Source organism: Penicillium paradoxum, assembly GCF_028828445.1.
Source record: "Penicillium paradoxum strain IBT 22861 chromosome Unknown utg000002l_segment0_segment0, whole genome shotgun sequence".
NCBI lineage: Eukaryota > Fungi > Ascomycota > Eurotiomycetes > Eurotiales > Aspergillaceae > Penicillium > Penicillium paradoxum.
In genome coordinates, this window is record NW_026643180.1 from 4,166,929 (window position 1) to 4,185,051 (window position 18,123).

Here is an 18,123-nt window from a genome sequence, read left to right on the forward strand (position 1 = left end):
TTCACGAGGCACGCTTCCCAGTCCCTTTAGGAGGCTCTGGCTGACCACCGCCCTGTCCCCCAACATACCCTCGAGTCTCACGTTTCTTCTGCAGCCACCCTCTTTTATTCATATAACGTTGCCCTGGCATTTGGATGATGCTCTATTTCGATCAAATCAAGCTATTTCTCGCTTAAAGTTTCTCGTTCAGTCATGGGCTCACCCACATTCAGACCGGCCTTTCTTGAGCCCTCGCGTGCCGTTGACATATCGGTTTTTGATAGTGATGGTTAGTTTCACGTGTCAATCAACAATATTTTGCTAATCGATGCTATTACAGACAATGGACAAGGCACACTTGTTGAGTCTAATTTCGAAGATAATGAGAAGTTCACACAGCACATACAAACCAGTCCATGCCCGAAACTGCGGATAGTGTGAGTTTTAACTGATCTCTATGTTCGAGCATCATAATGTGCTAATCATTTCTGGGTATCATTAGATCACTGTACTGCCAGACGTCAATAAGACCACTCAAAATTTCCAAATGCGCATTCGAAGCACTGACGATCAAATACAATATCGGTCCAGAAATATGGGATTTGGCTTGCAAATTCGGCGGCAAGCCTCTCAGCGCAAGTATAGGCGAGGGAGGAATAATGGTGCAAACAGGTGATAACGGTATCAAAGGTAAAGGAGCAGTCTTGGAATCCATTTGCTGGCAAGTACTGAAATACGTACGATCTCTCAGACATCAATTACAATATCACTTTTCCGGTGGAAACTTCGACTGACTCCTGGACTATGCGGCAAACTGGGGTTTTCCATCGCCACAATCCCAAGGAACAACAGAATCTCTGGGTTTTCTTCCATGTCGGAAAGGAGACACCAGCGGAGAACCACATCAGGAACTATGTCTTCCTGACTTCTCAACCAACTGTGCAATCTACTTGGGCTGCGATGCATTCCGCCGCCCTCTTTAGTTACCTCCCATCCTGGCGCTCCTATATACACTATCTGGGGTCCAAAGTGGAGAAACTGGTTAGTCACTAGCAATTGCTTCTCTCGCTGTCGTTTGACTAATTCTCTCCCTAGGTGGATCATTCTTTGACCATGAACATGTCACAGACGGAAGATTCGAGTTGGACGAGCGACAGAGACGGAAAGCTCAGAGAGCTTCACCAATACAGCGATATTATCTGTCCCATTCAGTTCCGACTCAAAGTGGCCATCAGTACTTTACAAAGGCTACCTTCGTTGAGCAAGACACTTGGTTCGACCTCAGATAAGACTGATCTCAATCTTTCACAATTCGTGAGAGAAGTGCAATACCATAAAACACGGGCCGAGGGCCTTATCGCCGGAACTGAGGTTATCTCGTACAAAGTCCAGGAAGTTCTGAGAAGAGTGAGCAAATATATTCAAGACCTGCCGTGGATTTACCCACTGCTGATACTTCGCAGTTCCAAGTTTCTCTGAATCTGCGTCTGAATAGCAAGATGGTTGATGTCAACAATCGCCTGCTTACCGTCAATAACAAACTACTTCAACTAGGAAATGAAAACTTCGATGACAATGCCACGGTGAAAGTAGTCACATTGGTGACCTTGGTCTATTTACCCGCGAGTCTTGTCTCGGTAGGAACAGTCTTTCGTCCCCACACAGTGACAATTGCTCTAACCAGTATACTAGACGATCCTTGGAATGAACTTGTTCAAGTTTGACGACGGTACTACCGATGAATTCATCGTCTCCAAGTATTTTTGGGTCTTTATCGTTGCCACAGTCCTCCTAACAGTTCTCACTCTTGGCCTCTGGTACGCATGGAGCAATAAAGAACGGCTTAGGAGGAAAACTTCGAATATCTTGGATTCGAGTACCAAAGCTTGAAAGGGATGCATAGAAGCGCATAGAATGGGCGGATTACAGCATGACAGTGAAGATTTACTTGTAATATAGAGTCAGATAGAGTCCAAATTAGCATTAGGTTCAAACAAACTTCTGGGATCCAAAACTTTACCCTTTTCACAGTGAACGCTAAGCCCAACCTAGGATCAACGCATGACCGTCGGCAAACCCGTCGAGGCTATCAACTCTTTGCGGGGGCTGACTCGTATATGCAGGTCGCTCTACGGAGTACGGAGTAGATGAATGCATGAAGTGTTTGAAATTGACAAAGTGTTCGAATCCGGCCTGCATTGGCACGCAAAAAGCGGACGATAATAAGAACCCTGTACGGAGTACTCCGTACGGAGAACTCCATAGCTAGATGAAGACGAGGGATATATTGCCATGGTTTACGTATGAGTTTCCTCATCAATATTTGCAAGCTCCATGCTTCAGTTTCTGTCTCTTCTAGATCCCAGCGGGACTGGCATTCAAGTGAAGAACAGATCCACCCACCGTGTTATCGACCAAACATAGAATAATTTTCAGAGTGCAAGTGTGTGGTTACCTCCCATGGACCTTCTCTCAAATTATTTTGTTTGGAGCTTTGCTTGTTGGTATGCTTGATGTCCTTGCCCTTCATAATGGTGATAGTAGTAGTGGTTAATCTCGGCCGGTGTCCCTGTGACCTCCCACGGGGGAATCGAAGGTAACTCATTCATGATGATCGTATCCGAAATACCAGTTTACTACCCGTCCTGCACCGACCTACGAGATGAATGCAGGTTGTATTCAGTCGCAGGGTGATGTCTAGGATGGCCCCTGTTCGGGTCAAAAAAACAAAACAATCGTCCCCGGGAAGGCTTGAACTTCCAACCTCCTGATTAACAGTCAGACGCGCTAACCAATTGCGCCACGGAGACAAGAGATAGCAAATCTCACGATTTTAAGAAACAGATTTTGGTATGATATATTATGCTTTCAGGTGTGCATTATTACGTGGTGTCGTCGTCGATAGAAAGGAAATATAGAGTATATTTTGATTTACACGGATAGCAAACTTGATATGGCAGTTGCAGGATGATCCTCCCTTTTTATCTACTTTTCGGGAGATACAAACCACTTGTCTTTACATAAATCTGCTCTCCTTGTACGGAGTACAAAAGTACGTCTCCCCCAAGCGCTGTTGTAGGATCGTCTCACCAAACCCAGATCCCAATCTCAGCCTCTACCGATCGTATCCGTAAGCACAGGGATCTGATCTGTCCCTACAAGAACACAGGTCTCGATTTGGTGAGCTCTTATTCACAGGTATCATTTTGTTCAACCAGTCCACTAGTTTTCAATCAGAAACCAGCCCCCTCAGAGGATGAAAGACATGAAATACTTACTGTCAATAATTGGTCTCGTGAAATCAACAGACCGATCCGGTGTCACAGGTATCAATCGATTGATCCATTTGCTGAATGAAATTCCAGCTGTTGCAGCATCAAAATTCGCGCGATCTCTCGCTTCGAGCTGGTCATCAATTCCTTGAATCAGTATGGGTCCAAGTAACCACTCAATTTTGACCATAGAGAATTTATTTAGTAATAATAGTTCGTCTCTGAAGAGGTCCCAAACATGCTTCCATACCAAAGTTCCCTCAACCTCGATAGGAGAACCAAAATTTAGATTGTCCTGATCTTCGGTAGAATAATCAGAAAGGTTGACACCGAATAATCCCACAGAAACGAGTGTCAGGGTCGTGAGAGTCATCTTAGTGGCGGCGACAATTATCTCCAACGTGTCAGGAGTAACATGGATTGAATGAAGGTGCAGCTCTCTGAGTTGCGTGAATTGAGTCTCCCGAAAAAGCTTCCAGGGGGGTCGGAAATCATATCCATAATACGTGCTGTATGAAAGTGCCAGTCCTTTGAGACTCGGGGCCACCGCAATCATCAGATCAAACCAGGTATGAGGTATTCGGTTCTCATCCTGGTTCACCTTGTCGAAAAATACGCATGCGTGGAGAAATTCGAGCTCTTGTAATACGACCAGAAGGGAATCGAATTCTGATTGCGTTAAGGAGATACTAAAAGCAACCTTCCCGCAAAAGTCCTCATTACATGTGCGCAGCTTCCTGATGTTTTGTTTGGAATCGCTGAGCGCACCCAAAAGCTTTGATAAGGGCAAAGCGTTGGTCACAGCTATCGAGTCAACTATTAGAGACGACAGAGAGATAGGACAGAATCGGAAGTCCAGTTGGTTAATCAAGCGGCGCCAACCTAGAGGTCGTACTTTGTGTTGCCGTGGGTCAAGTAAAAATGAAGTTGTATAGTGCGACAGTCCGACTGTTCTCAGATTCTTGAAGGACGTCAGGCATTGGGTATCATCCATAGTTCCTCAACTCGATCACGAAATGTATCTGACCTGGAAATCTCTTCCAATTCCAGAAGGCTGTCACTCGTCACCATGAAGCGGATGCTCTTGAAGTATCGATCTGAGAAAGCCTCTAGCGAGTTGGCGTACAGTGCGGGACATGACAGTCTAAGCGCTTGCCAGTCTGACAGCTCTAGGTAGCTGCAGATTTGGCTCAGAAGCTCGACTGCAAGATTCGTGATCAACATTATGGGGGTTCCAAAAGTTGCTCGAAGGACCACGCGTATTGGAATGTTCCAAGGTCAGGCTTCCAGGGCTGGTGGGGACGGGTGTGGGGTGCCGATGGCACATGGGGGCGGAACCATGGAACATTCCAAGACTTGGGAGGGAACCCGAAGCAAAACATATCGACTCTTATGTGGTAAATCTATAATCTTCGATACTCCTCTCAGAAGACTTCTGACAGTTCAAGAGTTTCTCAAAAGACAGCTAGGCCACTTTCTGGAGAATCCCATAGTATCCGTCTGATGCTGTTGCCTACGTACAACACTAACAGGGCTTGATCTTTGTTAGCCAGGAACTTCGAACTCAATACACACCGTTTTGTTGGAAGGGGGATGAGAGATGGTATCTACAAGATGATCGGATGAAATCCTGTCACGAGGTTAACGGCCAAGGCAGGAAGGTACAAATCAACCTGGGATCACATCGTTCAGGGCAAATATTGGTATGTTCCTTTGTGTACAGTAAAGCGAACCGCTTTCAGTCGTGCAGATCAGACATCGGTTATTTGCTGTGCCCTCCAAGGATCTTACGGCGCTTGATAAGACCAAGTACGTATGTCGTCCCCTCTTTTACATTTGTCATTGAGAAAAATGAAGTTCTCTGTCGGTGGGCTCGTTGTTAGTGGCCCAAACAAAACCCACTACTCGTACGGGGCTGTTTCATGTATCAGGAGGCTTTGATGGCTTCAAAGACAATCTCTTGGCACCCTCGAACTAAATCCATGAACTATTCATGCAGTTAGAATCAACCTTCACCGGACTACATTGGCAACTTGCTCCCGTGGAGATAAGCAACGCTTTTACCGTGGACTATTGATCTTGGCCAATTTTGCTTGCTGGGCAGAAGAAAAACACCGCCTGCACATTCACATGCCCAACGGTGCCAGAACCGACATCTGAAAATCGACCTCAACGATCTTGTTCCAAACAAAAGGGGGGAAATCTACCTAGTTAATTCGTAAAATGCCGAGCCGAATTTCAAAAAGGGTCATTGTCCACGGATATCTTGGACAGGCCCAATTAGCAGGTTCATTTCGACGACAAAGGGGGAACAATGAGAGGTCTATACTTAGAAATAGTGGGTCCACAAGGGATGCATCTGCAAATTGTCACGATAAATATCCCAATCCTCAGGTGCTAACTGCTCGAAGGTTTTCTCAAATCATTTGCATCTGAACTTGAACATTGTCAAGGTGCACGATACAAGTGGTTGCTCGGGTGATCTTCAACTCCGACTTGCGGGACCAACACACCCCACTCAAGATTATTCCCCCCCTTTTGTGCTCCAGTGTCTGATCTTCAGTCCGAATCGGAAACCGAGTCTCCAAGCCTCTCTGACCACCCTAGCCCTTTTTTTCACTAAACCCTGTTCGCGGTCATTTCCCGTTACCCCCCCACCAGCATTGCCAATCGGCCCTGAATGTCTCCGCCGTGATCGAAGATGTTGACGGTTGAGAAGCAATGGATTAATGTGCAGCAAAAGACCTTCACTAAATGGTACGTCTATCGATCCCGTCTCTCCGCATTACGCAAGGGACCCCAGCTAACGACCGAGCTCAGGCTGAATGACAAGCTGAAGGCGCGGCGCCTGTCTATCGACGACTTGGTCACTGACCTCTCCGACGGTGTATGTCCCACCTCTACCCCGCCAACATCAAATCGCTGATCGTGTGCTTTGATATAGGTCATCCTCATTCATCTCCTTGAGATCCTAGGAGGAGAGTCTCTTGGTCGATATGCGTCGAGACCGAAGCTGCGCGTCCAACGATTCGAAAATGTGAACAAAAGTCTTGATTTCATTAAGGGGAGGAGGATCCAGATGACGAATATTGGTGCCGAGGATATTGTGGATGGCAATCAGAAGATTATCCTGGGGTTAATTTGGACCCTGATTCTGCGATTTACCATCAGCGACATCAATACAGAAGGTATGACAGCCAAGGAAGGATTGTTACTCTGGTGTCAACGAAAGACTGCATGCTACGAGGATGTCGAGGTTCGAGACTTCTCAACCAGTTGGAACAATGGCCTGGCCTTCTGTGCGCTCCTCGATATCCACCGACCGGACTTAATCGATTATGACTCGCTGGATAAGAGCGACCACCGTGGAAACATGAAGCTGGCCTTCGAGATCGCTTCCAACGAGATCGGTATCCCTGACCTGCTTGATGTGGACGATGTCTGTGACGTGCCCAGACCCGACGAACGCTCCCTCATGACCTACATTGCCTACTGGTTCCACGCTTTTTCCCAGCTGGAACGAGTCGAGAATGCTGGACGCCGAGTGGAAAAGTTTGTGAACAATATGCACGGTGCCTGGGACATGCAAAACTCCTATGAGCGCCGAGTAAAGGAATTATTGAGATTGATCCGCGGTCAGCGCGAACACTGGAAAAACTCCTCGTTTGAAGGAACATACAAGGACGCCAAAGAACAATCGTACCAGTTCTCACTCTACAAGCGGACCGAGAAACGCCAATGGGTAGCCGAAAAATCAGATCTGGCTGCTTTGCTGGGCAATATCAAAACCAAATTGGGTACATACCGTCTGCGTCCTTATGACCCACCACAAGAACTGAGTCCAGAAAATTGCGACAAAGAGTGGGAGATCCTTACCCGGCACGAACATGAACGCAGTCAACTTATAAACGAAACAATTCGTGACATCAAAAACAAGCTACGCCGCTCATTTGCCGACAAGGCCAATGACTTTGCGCTGACTCTGAAGACTTTGTCATTGGCGATTTCCGGGTTAGATGGTGATGTGGAGGACCAACTCGAACATGTCAACAAGTTAAATGATAATTTGCCCCCTCTTGACGCCTTCCTCGATACCATTGCAGAACTTGACCAACAGTGCGCCGAGGCCAACATTGAAGAAAACGACTTCACCACATACACCCTGGACGAGCTCGCATATGAACTGAGCCTCGTCAAATCCAGCATTTCAAAGAAGCTGGCTTTCCTCGACAACCAAATGGTTGCTCGTAATATGACTAACCTGACTCCAATCCAATTGGAAGAGTTTGAATCTGTCTTCCGCCATTTCGATCGCGATTCTTCCAACACGCTCCTAGAGCTCGAGTTCTCTGCAGCATTGGCCAGTCTGGGATTGGTCTATGATGAGGACGAGATGCACCAGGTCTACATCGAAGTTTGCGGCGAAGCCCGCTTGTCACAGAATGCTGGAGTCAGCTTCGAGCAGTTCATTCGGTTCATGGTCAGCGTGACAGAGGACCAAAATACTGCCGAACAGGTCTTCCAGAGTTTCAAGGAAGTTGCCGACGGCAAGGTATGTGAAGCCTTTCTTTAATCTTTTTGACTCCCCCTTTAATCTACAGTGGCTAATGTCTACGATGTAGCCTTATGTGACAGAACTTGATCTCCGACATTCACTCATTCCCGACGAAGTGATTGAGCATTTGGTCAAGACGATGCCAGCACACGATGGACCCGATCTTCTCGAGGACCGGGATCTGCCCAAGTACGACTACATCAGCTTCATGGAAAAAATGAGGGAAGTAGGCCGAAATAATGAAAATGAGCAATAAATGGTATCATTAAGGGTGATATTTGGGCGGCATTACTGGTGATAATGGGGGATTTACACTGGCTTGGTGTTGCTGTGTTTCTGGTGTTTCGAGGGAGGATTCTCATGTTTTCGTTGAAACGGGCTCTCTCCTTCTGTTTTTCTGGTTCTCTTGCATCCTGGGGTTAGGTGGCTGTTCCTCTCTTAACACATATTGTGTTGATTATGCTTTGCTCTTTGTAATGATCAGGATACCATGTGAACATTTTCAACTTATGAAATCATCGTTAGGCGTGGAGTCGATCTTGACCAAGCGAGGATCATAAAAGAACTTTTTTAAACCCCCTCCCCTAAACAAAGATAGTAAGAAGCTATAAATATCGCATATAGTATATGCAAGGTCTTAATATCAAAGAACAAAGCCATTTTGGCACCGATCTGTAGATGTGGGTTGCCGCCAGATTAATATGGCCCCTGTCATGTGATAGTCCCCAGATCCGCGTCGCAGCTGATGAAGATGATCCTGCGGCTCATTACATGATCTAACATCCTTCTTTCCTTTCACTTTTTCTCTCACGTAGTGGTCGGAATTAGAAATCTCGGCTGCTCTCATTCTTCCCTATTTGATATCTTCTCCCAATCGCATTTTCCGCTACACACTCCAAGATGGACCGCAGCTTGGACGAGATCATTGCTGAAGACACGGTAAAGGACCAGCGAATAATGGAATCACACACGCATACATCTAACATACTTCATGGTAGCGAAACCATGGTCGCCCCTCGGGCGGTGGTGGTCCTCGTCGTCGCAACAACCCTGGCCGTCGCCACGAGCGCGATGGCGTCAGAAAGGTACATTTACGGTTGAGAATGAGGCTCTATTCTGGAGCTATATTGGAATGCAGCGAAGCTAATAGTTCATTCTGACACTAGGTCCGCCCTCCTCTTTCTCCTCTGCGAGTTCTCCTCTTACTCCGTGGCGATCGTAGCCAGTCCTCTGGGTCGGTGAGGACTGGTCAACGAACAGGCCACAGTGAAGACTTGGAAAAGAACATCGCACGACTTCTCATCTGACTTGGAACTAACACTAAGTCTTTTCGATAATAACAGCCATACACCTCGGACCGCGTTGATCTGAACCTGTAAGTACACCTCTTTGGTTATTTGTCGTATATGCAGTACTGACCGGTTTGTTTCTAGCGACTGGGTGCACGACAAGTTTGACGACGACAGATGTATGTGGCCATCCCGTGCCTTCGCCGGGATCTTTCTAACAACATTGCTCCCCAGCCCGCCCTTCTCGTGGAGGCCGCAGAGGCCGCGATGGACATGATTCCGACCGGTATGAAGCCTCCTTCCACAAACTCAAATTCGATGCCTTGCCGGATCAAAGTACTAATTGGATTATTAGCTCCAGCACATTGACCAAGGTCCGTGTGGAGAACCTTCACTACGATATCACCGAATCCGATCTCGATGTAGGTCTTTCAACTAGCCCAGAGCCGAACCCATACAACGAAAAACACCTCTAACCGACCTTTTCCTCGACAGGATCTCTTTGGCCGAATCGGTCCTGTCTCCGAACTCACTGTCTCTTATGACCGCGCTGGACGCTCCGAGGGAGTTGCTTACATCACATATGCCCGCCTGAAGGATGCACACACTTCCATTCAGGAGTATGACGGAGCCAATGCCAAGGGCCAGCCCATCCGTCTCTCTCTTGTTCCCGGGCGCCGTGAGCGCAATCCCCTCGACTACGCACAGCCCCCCAGATCTAGCCTTATGGACCGCGTCGAACGCCCCCGCGATGGCCGCAGCCTGAGCCCCCGATCTGATGACAACGCAGACGGTGCCCGACGCCGTCGCGGTGGCCGTGGTCATCGTAGCGACGTCACTAAGCCCGCACCCGACAACATTGACCGCTATGTCCCCGGACAACGCTCCAGCCAGCGCTCCCCCAACCGTCGCAGCGGAGGCAGACGTGGTGGACGTGACAACCGCCAACCGACTGAACGCCGTTCCAACGCTCGCCCCCGCAAGACCCAGGAAGAGTTGGACCAAGAGATGGAAGATTACTGGGGCGGTGCAAACACTGGCGCCGATGAAGCGACTGCTCCTGCTCAGGATGTCCCTCAGCAGACTGCTCCCGCTCCCACCGCAACCGCAGCTGATGATGATATTGATATGATCGAGTAAATATTTCACAGTTACTCAAGTCACGGGAAAATCGCTTGTCTCTCGCAATTCCGATATTTGAATTCTACCTGGCGCACTGCTTTTGGTCTTTTTATGCAATAAGTCATACTCGACCCTTTTTTTTACCACTGCTCTTGTCGCTCAACCTTCTCGACATGAGGGCTGAAACTCTGTACTTTACCGCCACCTCCAAATTGTAATTGGGCTCATATCAAAAACTCGCATTGCTCTTGCTTCTGCCATCGATGGACTTTCACTTCCTCGCCTAGCTTTACCGCTATTATCTTCGTCTTTTCATGTCCACATATTGGCGCATTGAGAGTCGACTCGGCTTGTATCTCTGAGCTCAGCGCTTGGGGATATTTCTTCTTGCGTTCTTCAATATCTCTTCTTGTTTGCCGGGTGGGTGTAAATAGAATGTGGACAAACGCTAGCAGATAGCGTATGGAAGGTTTCCTCTGCTCCTTGTACGTCATAGTAGGCCGCATACAAAGAATGATAGAGCGCCCGCGGCCATGGCTCACGCTAGGGCAATGGATAGAGGGAATACACAATTTTATTGAGCATGAATCGACAGAAGCCTCCTCCATTTATAAAGTAGTATAAGGACCGCAGATGATACGGGGAAGAAATGAGATTCTTCCATGGTTTCTTCTATACACTGTGACAATTGCGATCAAAATTCATCTCCACAATCCGTAGGGTTCACGGCATGCTTTCCACAACTTGATGGTGCCATCCTCGCTACCAGTTCCGTAGAGCTTGCCATCGGGAGAGAAGCTGATAGACCAGATGGGGCCATGGTGACCCTTTTGAACCTCTGCAGAATCGAGTTAGCATCAATCTCGCACTCCAAATCAAGAAAAAACGAAAAAGAACGAAAAAGAACAACAGCAGAGGTGAAAGAGAAAGAAAAACATACCCAGCTCTTCATCAGTGTTCAAGTCATAAACCCGTGCCCAGGTATCATTCGCACTGCCGGTAACCAGGCGACCAGACTCGCTATTAACTGCAGCACTAGCAACGTCATAATCATACTCGGTCTTCTTGAGCAAACGACCAGGCTGCACCCCATCAAACAGATAGACACTTTTGCCAGCAGCAACGGTCAAGATGCCGGCATCGTTGGGCCGAGTCGCAAGACTATTCAGCTCACAGGAGCCAATCGTGCCATCAACAGCATACTCCACAATCGGGTGGCGTGAGCGCAGGTCCCACCAACGAATCTTACGGTCCTCCGCGGCAGTCGTAATGACATTGTAATCCTGGTTCCAGACAATGGACTTGATCGTGCCGCCGTGCACACCGGCGCCGATCTCGTAGCTCGTCACCCCATTCTCAGTAGCCGGGCTGGCCGATGAAGGCAGCGGCGGTGTGGAGCTGTTGCTGGAGCTACCGCCCCGGGTTAGATCAAAGATACGGAGCTTCTTCTCCGCGCCACCTGTCGCGAGAACCTGCGGGTTGGCTTGGATTGGGAATGCTACTGCGCGCACAATGTGTGCGTGTTGCAGTGTGTGCAGGCATTCGCCTGTGTATGTGTCCCAGACCTTGCTGTTTCGGGGTTAGCATGTGTTTGAGATAGAGGGGTTTTGGGAGAAATTACGCTGAGAAATCGGCTGCTGCTGTTGCGGAGATGGCGGCGTCGGCGGAGAGCCTTGCTTGCCATACGGCACCTTTGTGGCCGAGGAATGTGCCAATCCTGGATTTTGTTAGTTGAATGGCGTCTGAGGGCTTGGGTTGCATTTGCTGTACCAGTCTCCTGTTATGCCATCGCGGAGCATAGGGTTATTATCTGTTGTTTGTTAGTACCTCGTGGCATCGTTTGTTAGGGTTGCTGGTGTTTGTCACCTTTGCATGAAGAGATGAAGTAATATTGCTCGTCTTCGACTGTGGAAGAGAAGCTCAGATGCGTCACTGGACGAGAGTGTCCGTGGCAAGTCAGAGGGACTACCTTGGGGATATCTGTTAAGGGTATATCAGTCAATATGTTCAGAAGAGGACCTGCAATTCCCGTATACGCAGATCACTTACCGGCAGTCATTTTGTCGGTGTTGGAAGAGGTTTCCGAGGTTCCAGTGGTTTTGATGTTAGGTATTAAAGGGCCAATCAAATCAGCGAGATGCTATGTGCCCAACCAAAAGTCCACTGATATCAAGATACAAATCCAGGAAGTAAACCCAGAGAAAGTTCAATATGTCTAAGGAAGATACTTTTATGAGATTCGTCAGGGTCGTCAAGTCATCAAGTAGAGACGTGGGGTCGAGGAACAGCCGAGAACAAAGGACCGGAGAAAGTGAGATTTGGGGATTTTTATTTTTCCCGCTAGACACCTTAACAGGAGAGAAGCCCTCTAGAAACACAGAACTCCTTGACTTAGGTGTTGATGGGATATTGAATTTCGATTTCGAACAATAACGGGCAGCCGATCACAGATTAGTCAGAAACACGCTAGGCTAAAGAAGGTATAATTGAGATGACACGTGAGGCTCATAGTTGAACGACCGGGGAAGGCTTCACTGTGCAGACGTTTCTATTTTCGTCAGTTTCTTGAGTGTTGAAAGTTGTGATATGATTCATGCTATATTTGAGCTTGGCGTGAATAGGGTTTGTTTCATTGGTAGTTTCTTCCCATGGTCTGGGCATTGACTTCTCCCACAGAGAATTAGTAGATACCTTCCCTTCTACAGCGTAATACGCGACTGGGTGATAATATCAAGCTTTGAGGGCCAGGAATGGCTATCTATCCACCTCCCTCGGTGAAGAATACCTCTGGGATTCGCACCTAAGTATGAAAGAGATGATGATGGGATATGAGTCACTCAAAGGACGCACCTGGAGAATTCACCACCTGGACCGACACACTTTCAGTGCCAAGAGGCACTCTGGCCCGTCCATAGATCTAGGAATTAATAATCTTCTTCTCTATCCCTTTGCATGCAGATAACCCGGCGTTCTAGCAGGTTCCTCAAATCGCGTCACCGCCCACGTGATATGTCCATTGATGCTCGGCGGGGCGATCCCCCGGAACGACTAAAGGACAACAACATCCAGGGGAGCTTGATTGATCATTAATTTTGCGGTGATACCCTCGAGATACCTCTTTTTTGGCTTCCTCTTTCTTCACTTCATCTTCCTTTTACAGTTTTATGTATGCCTGACTTCAAGATCTCCGCATCTTTGGAGGGCCACGGCGATGATGTAAGGCTCCTAATCTCGGCGTCTGTCCAGACGCTGTTCCGTGCATCCAAGCCATGCAGTCAACTAACCCCTGTTTTTTCCCTCTATTAGGTTCGCGCTGTGGTCTTCCCAACCCCCGATGTCGTTCTTTCGGCATCTCGTGATGCCACAGTTCGGCTCTGGAAGCTTGTCTCGACTCCGCCCCCCGCATACGACTATATGATTGCTGCACACGGCGGCGCCTTCATCAACAGCTTAGCTTATGTTCCACCCACATCCGAGTTCCCAGATGGTCTTGTTCTCTCGGCTGGACAAGATGCAATAATTGAAGCTAGACAGCCGGGCAAAGCCGCAGATGACAATGCGGATGCTATCCTCCTGGGTCACGGTCACAATGTCTGTGCTCTCGATGTATCTCCAGATGGCAAATGGGTCGTCAGTGGCAGCTGGGACTCCACTGCTCGTCTATGGAGGGTAGGGAAATGGGAGTGTGAGGTCGTGCTGGAAGGGCATGAGGCAAGCGTCTGGGCCGTGCTGGCCTATGACGAGAACACAATCATCACAGGTATATCAACCTCACATGATACCATTGAACATTTTATGCTAACAATACTCTAGGCTGTGCTGATCAGATGATTCGGATATATAATACATCGGGAACCCTCCTCGGAAGCGTACAGAACTCAAACGACGTCGTCCGAGCCTTGTGCAAGCTCCCCGCCTCGAACTCCACAGGTGCCCAATTCGCCTCAGCTAGCAACGATGGAATCATTCGCCTTTACACACTGCAGGGTCAACTTGTTGCCTCTCTGCACGGTCATGAAAGCTTTATCTACTCGCTTGCTGCGCTCCCATCCGGTGAGCTGGTGAGCTCCAGTGAAGATCGCACCGTGAAGATCTGGAATGGAACCCAATGTGTACAGACAATTACTCATCCTGCAATCTCAGTATGGAGTGTTGCAGCTTGCAGTGAGACTGGTGACATCGTCACCGGTGCCAGTGACCGCATTACACGTGTTTTCAGCAGAAGCCCCGAGCGTCATGCCGCTCCGGAGGCTATACAGCAGTTTGATCAGGCTGTCAAGGAGTCTGCTATTCCAGAGCAACAGGTTGGAAAGATCAACAAAGAGGAGTTACCTGGTCCGGAGTTTCTCAAAGAGAAGTCTGGAACCAAGGAGGGTCAGGTCCAGATGATCCGAGAGGCTAATGGTAGCGTGACTGCCCACACCTGGTCATCAGCAACACAGGAATGGATTGCAATTGGTACAGTTGTGGATTCAGCTGGAAGCAGTGGTCGTAAGACCGAATATCATGGTCAGGATTACGACTACGTCTTCGATGTTGATATCGAGGACGGCAAGCCCCCGCTGAAATTACCCTATAATGTCTCACAAAACCCTTATGAGGCTGCAACCAAGTTTATTGGAGATAACGAACTTCCTATGACCTATCTGGATCAAGTCGCCAACTTCATTACCCAGAACACACAAGGTGCTACAATTGGACAATCTTCCCAGGAAGCCGCAGGTGCCGACCCTTGGGGCTCAGACAGACGTTACCGTCCCGGTGATGCTGCGGCGCCCGAGGAAACTCAACCACCTGCTCCCGAGCCTCGGGCCAATGTCCTTCCTCAAAAGATATATCTTTCGATCCGCACAGCGAACCTCAAAGTTATTACGAAGAAGCTCCAGGAATTAAATGCAAAACTCGTGGCAGACGGATCGAAGGATATAGCTTTGAGTCCCTCTGAGGTTGAAACAGTTGTCGCCATGTGCGGTCAGCTAGAATCAACTCCACAACTCGAAGTCTCGCCGGAAGTTGAATCCGGGGTGCCATTGATTCTGAAGATTGTCACAACTTGGCCTGCTGCCAATCGACTCCCTGGTCTAGATATTCTCCGTCTTTTAGCGGCGGCTGTGCCATTCACAGCATCAGCCGAGTATCAGGACGAAAATGTCGTTTCTGGTGTGATTTCCAGCGGCGTCTTCGAGCATCCACTTAACGTCAACAATGCGATGCTCGCCATGCGGACATTCGCTAACCTCTTCGAGACCACGGCGGGCCGTGACCTAGCCATGAGTTCATTTGATCAGATCCTTGCAGGAGTGAAGTCCGCCTTGGCTAGCAGCGGAGAGTCACCAAACCGCAACCTTACAATCGCCATCGCGACACTGTACATTAATTTTGCTGTTTACCTTACCTCTGAGGATAGGAACCAATCACCAGAATCAGCGGAACGGGGACTGGTGCTGCTGGAAGAACTGACTCGGATTATCACCGGAGAGAAAGACTCAGAAGCGGTCTACCGTGCGCTCGTCGCGCTCGGTACACTCGTGGCAGCTCTTGGGGAGGAAGTTAAGAGCGCCGCCAAGGAGGTCTACGAGATTGAAGGTGTTCTTGCGAGAGCCTCGGCCTCAGGCCCTGGAAAGGAGCCGCGCATCAAGGGCATTATTAGCGAAATCCGCGGGGCTCTCTAAGAGCGCAGGATCTTTTATTTCGTGTGCATAGATCAGATATGCATCACTTTCTAACGACGACAACGCAATTCCCATGCAAAGCCTATTTTTTTACTTTTCATTCAACTTCCTACTAGATGAGTCGTAAATATTGTCGTTTTCGCATCACTTAGCACTTAAATTACCCATGTATGATTCATGGATTCAATTACAACCTTCCCTCCGCATCAACTCCAATCTCCAATACCTGATCAATACCGCGATATTTGGGCAGATCAATTCCATACTTATCTGCGATGTCCTTTGTCAAGAACCTACCACCAACGAAATGCCTGCCCTGATAAAACGCCACGCACGGCTTGGGCGCAGACAAGCTAATAAGCGCATGTGGCATGAATTTCGCACCAGGACCTTCCTTCGGCGGTCCGCTCTGGATATCCCATGAGCTGGGCGCATCAACGCTTAGTACTGGAACAGTGGAAGACTCGATTTGCGAGACGATATCGCCGAAGGGTTCGCGCAATGCACCGCCGAAGGAGAATCCAAAGATAGCATCGACAAGGAAGTCTGTTGTCTTGAGAGCTGTTGGGAAGTCGGTTATGAAGGGGATCGAAAGGTTCTGGAGTTGGATTTTGAGACGCTGGGCGTGGTTAGTACTGCTTGGTTCAATTGTTACTTGGAAATATATACCTGGTAGAGTTCGTTTTTGCCCTCTTTTGGATAGTATACCAATGGTGTATAACCGAAATGGGCCAAGTGACGAGCTGCGACTAGGCCATCTCCTCCTGAGGAATTGTTAGGTGGCTGTTGCTTGATATTTTGATTTAGATGCTTCATCTTACCATTATTGCCTGGTCCACAGACAACCAGGACGTTCTGTCCTGCGCTGGGAGGATGGATTCTCCAAACTAGTTGCTCATTGTATTAGCACGGGCTAAGGAGATGTTCAAACTTTAGGGAGCTTACCGGCTTGCGAGACCGAGAGGCCCGCGAGCTCCATTAACTGATCTAGAGACCAGCCGCCCACTTCCATGAGGTCTTTGTCAAGTGAGGCAGCATCTTTTGCTGAGATTGCCTAAGCCGATGGTCAGCTTGTTTGCAATTGGAGTTGATATCAGAGAACTATACCTTCAACGACATGGTTGCTAGTTTACTGTAGCGACGAATGGATAGAGGGCACAGGCTGGTAAGTCTGGAGCGTATCATTCACGTGCTCAGAGTCCAGAGCTACTCTGTTGGATAGCAAAGAGAAATTAGTGAAAGAACTTGTCTAAATTAAAGTCATAGCCAGCTCTGAAGTAGATCTACTGGAGGTCCTCACACCATTACATCACATACACATGCGCTATTCCATATTTGGATGTGGCGGATCAAAGTTCATCCGCATCTCCCAGAACTTTTGCGGAGGGCATTCGGGATCATCAAAAGAACAGTCTTGCGCCCTCGTCAATTGGAAACGCATTACATATCCGCCAAAATGGTTGTTCGGATTAGACTCGCTCGCTTCGGAAACAAGCACAACCCCTTCTTCAACATTGTCGTCGCGCAGGCCCGGTATGTGGTTTTTCCCCATGAATGTTTCCCCGATACGTCTGGCCTCCACCGCCAACCATCGACGTTGCGAGACTGTGCATATTTGAACAAAATGAGGAATATTATCATCGGGAAGAACTGAAATTGACATTATTCTCTACAGTTCTGCCCGCGGCGCGAAGCCCCTCGAAGTCATCGGCACCTACAACCCCATCCCTAAGAAGCCCACAAACCTGTACGATGAGAACGCCGACGCCCGCCCATACAAGGAGATTGCGCTCGACCGTGCGCGTGCAAAGTACTGGCTCGGTGTCGGTGCACAGCCCAGTGACCCCGTCTGGAAGCTTATGAGCATGGTAAGCCGGATCCTTGTTTTCTGTACCCGCGAGAGTTTTGGAACTTGGAGGATCCAAGGGAATTTCGTACGGCTATTGTCGGGAATTTCTTTCAGAAAACATCATATGGACAGACGACGAAGATAACCTTTCTCATTTTATGGCCCCATGGACCACTTTTGCTGACTCTGGACTTTCTTTTCCCAGGCTGGCCTTGTTGCACCAAAACCCACCACCTACGACAAAGCTTGAGTCCGCTTATTGGCTATTCGACTGTCCGAGGCTTCGTGCTCAGTACCTAGGTAGCATGTTTGACTACTACGTCGTAGAGTCATATCAAGCTTTCCCAGCTTTCTTCTCCGACATGCCCTGTGCAATCGGCCGAAC

The 18,123-nt window shown here is 48.6% G+C and overlaps 8 protein-coding genes across 8 annotated transcripts; 5 read left to right on the forward strand and 3 right to left on the reverse strand.

Annotated features, from left to right (window-relative positions):
- Positions 1–192: 192 nt before the first annotated feature.
- Positions 193–1,869, forward strand: N7457_001477 (uncharacterized protein; the record flags this gene model as incomplete). The annotated part of the gene is made up of 7 exons (XM_057172523.1): positions 193–268; positions 320–416; positions 482–669; positions 731–1,020; positions 1,075–1,386; positions 1,443–1,616; positions 1,672–1,869. The coding sequence occupies 7 exons, from the start codon at positions 193–195 to the stop codon at positions 1,867–1,869; spliced, it is 1,335 nt and encodes a 444-aa protein (XP_057036426.1).
- Positions 1,870–4,223: 2,354 nt separating this feature from the next.
- On the reverse strand, positions 4,224–4,475 carry N7457_001478 (uncharacterized protein; the record flags this gene model as incomplete). The annotated part of the gene is made up of 1 exon (XM_057172524.1): positions 4,224–4,475. One exon carries the CDS (start codon positions 4,473–4,475, stop codon positions 4,224–4,226), a length of 252 nt encoding a protein of 83 aa, XP_057036427.1.
- Positions 4,476–5,952: 1,477 nt separating this feature from the next.
- N7457_001479 (alpha-actinin, sarcomeric (f-actin cross linking protein)) lies at positions 5,953–8,062 on the forward strand (the record flags this gene model as incomplete). The annotated part of the gene is made up of 4 exons (XM_057172525.1): positions 5,953–6,008; positions 6,072–6,138; positions 6,196–7,803; positions 7,874–8,062. 4 exons carry the CDS (start codon positions 5,953–5,955, stop codon positions 8,060–8,062), a joined length of 1,920 nt encoding a protein of 639 aa, XP_057036428.1.
- A 644-nt stretch (positions 8,063–8,706) lies between these two features.
- On the forward strand, positions 8,707–10,235 carry N7457_001480 (putative RNA binding protein; the record flags this gene model as incomplete). The annotated part of the gene is made up of 7 exons (XM_057172526.1): positions 8,707–8,745; positions 8,805–8,891; positions 9,150–9,181; positions 9,240–9,274; positions 9,330–9,381; positions 9,451–9,517; positions 9,591–10,235. 7 exons carry the CDS (start codon positions 8,707–8,709, stop codon positions 10,233–10,235), a joined length of 957 nt encoding a protein of 318 aa, XP_057036429.1.
- Positions 10,236–10,918: 683 nt separating this feature from the next.
- N7457_001481 (WD40 repeat domain-containing protein) lies at positions 10,919–12,276 on the reverse strand (the record flags this gene model as incomplete). Its single annotated transcript, XM_057172527.1, has 6 exons — positions 10,919–11,055; positions 11,158–11,786; positions 11,839–11,934; positions 11,988–12,027; positions 12,084–12,197; positions 12,267–12,276. The coding sequence occupies 6 exons, from the start codon at positions 12,274–12,276 to the stop codon at positions 10,919–10,921; spliced, it is 1,026 nt and encodes a 341-aa protein (XP_057036430.1).
- Positions 12,277–13,385: 1,109 nt separating this feature from the next.
- On the forward strand, positions 13,386–15,889 carry N7457_001482 (WD repeat PLAP family protein; the record flags this gene model as incomplete). The annotated part of the gene is made up of 3 exons (XM_057172528.1): positions 13,386–13,433; positions 13,524–13,977; positions 14,031–15,889. The coding sequence occupies 3 exons, from the start codon at positions 13,386–13,388 to the stop codon at positions 15,887–15,889; spliced, it is 2,361 nt and encodes a 786-aa protein (XP_057036431.1).
- A 187-nt stretch (positions 15,890–16,076) lies between these two features.
- N7457_001483 (NADHX epimerase) lies at positions 16,077–17,008 on the reverse strand (the record flags this gene model as incomplete). Its single annotated transcript, XM_057172529.1, has 5 exons — positions 16,077–16,508; positions 16,559–16,653; positions 16,711–16,776; positions 16,835–16,943; positions 16,997–17,008. The coding sequence occupies 5 exons, from the start codon at positions 17,006–17,008 to the stop codon at positions 16,077–16,079; spliced, it is 714 nt and encodes a 237-aa protein (XP_057036432.1).
- A 337-nt stretch (positions 17,009–17,345) lies between these two features.
- Positions 17,346–17,988, forward strand: N7457_001484 (mitochondrial 37S ribosomal protein bS16m; the record flags this gene model as incomplete). The annotated part of the gene is made up of 3 exons (XM_057172530.1): positions 17,346–17,422; positions 17,565–17,757; positions 17,944–17,988. The coding sequence occupies 3 exons, from the start codon at positions 17,346–17,348 to the stop codon at positions 17,986–17,988; spliced, it is 315 nt and encodes a 104-aa protein (XP_057036433.1).
- Positions 17,989–18,123: the final 135 nt, after the last annotated feature.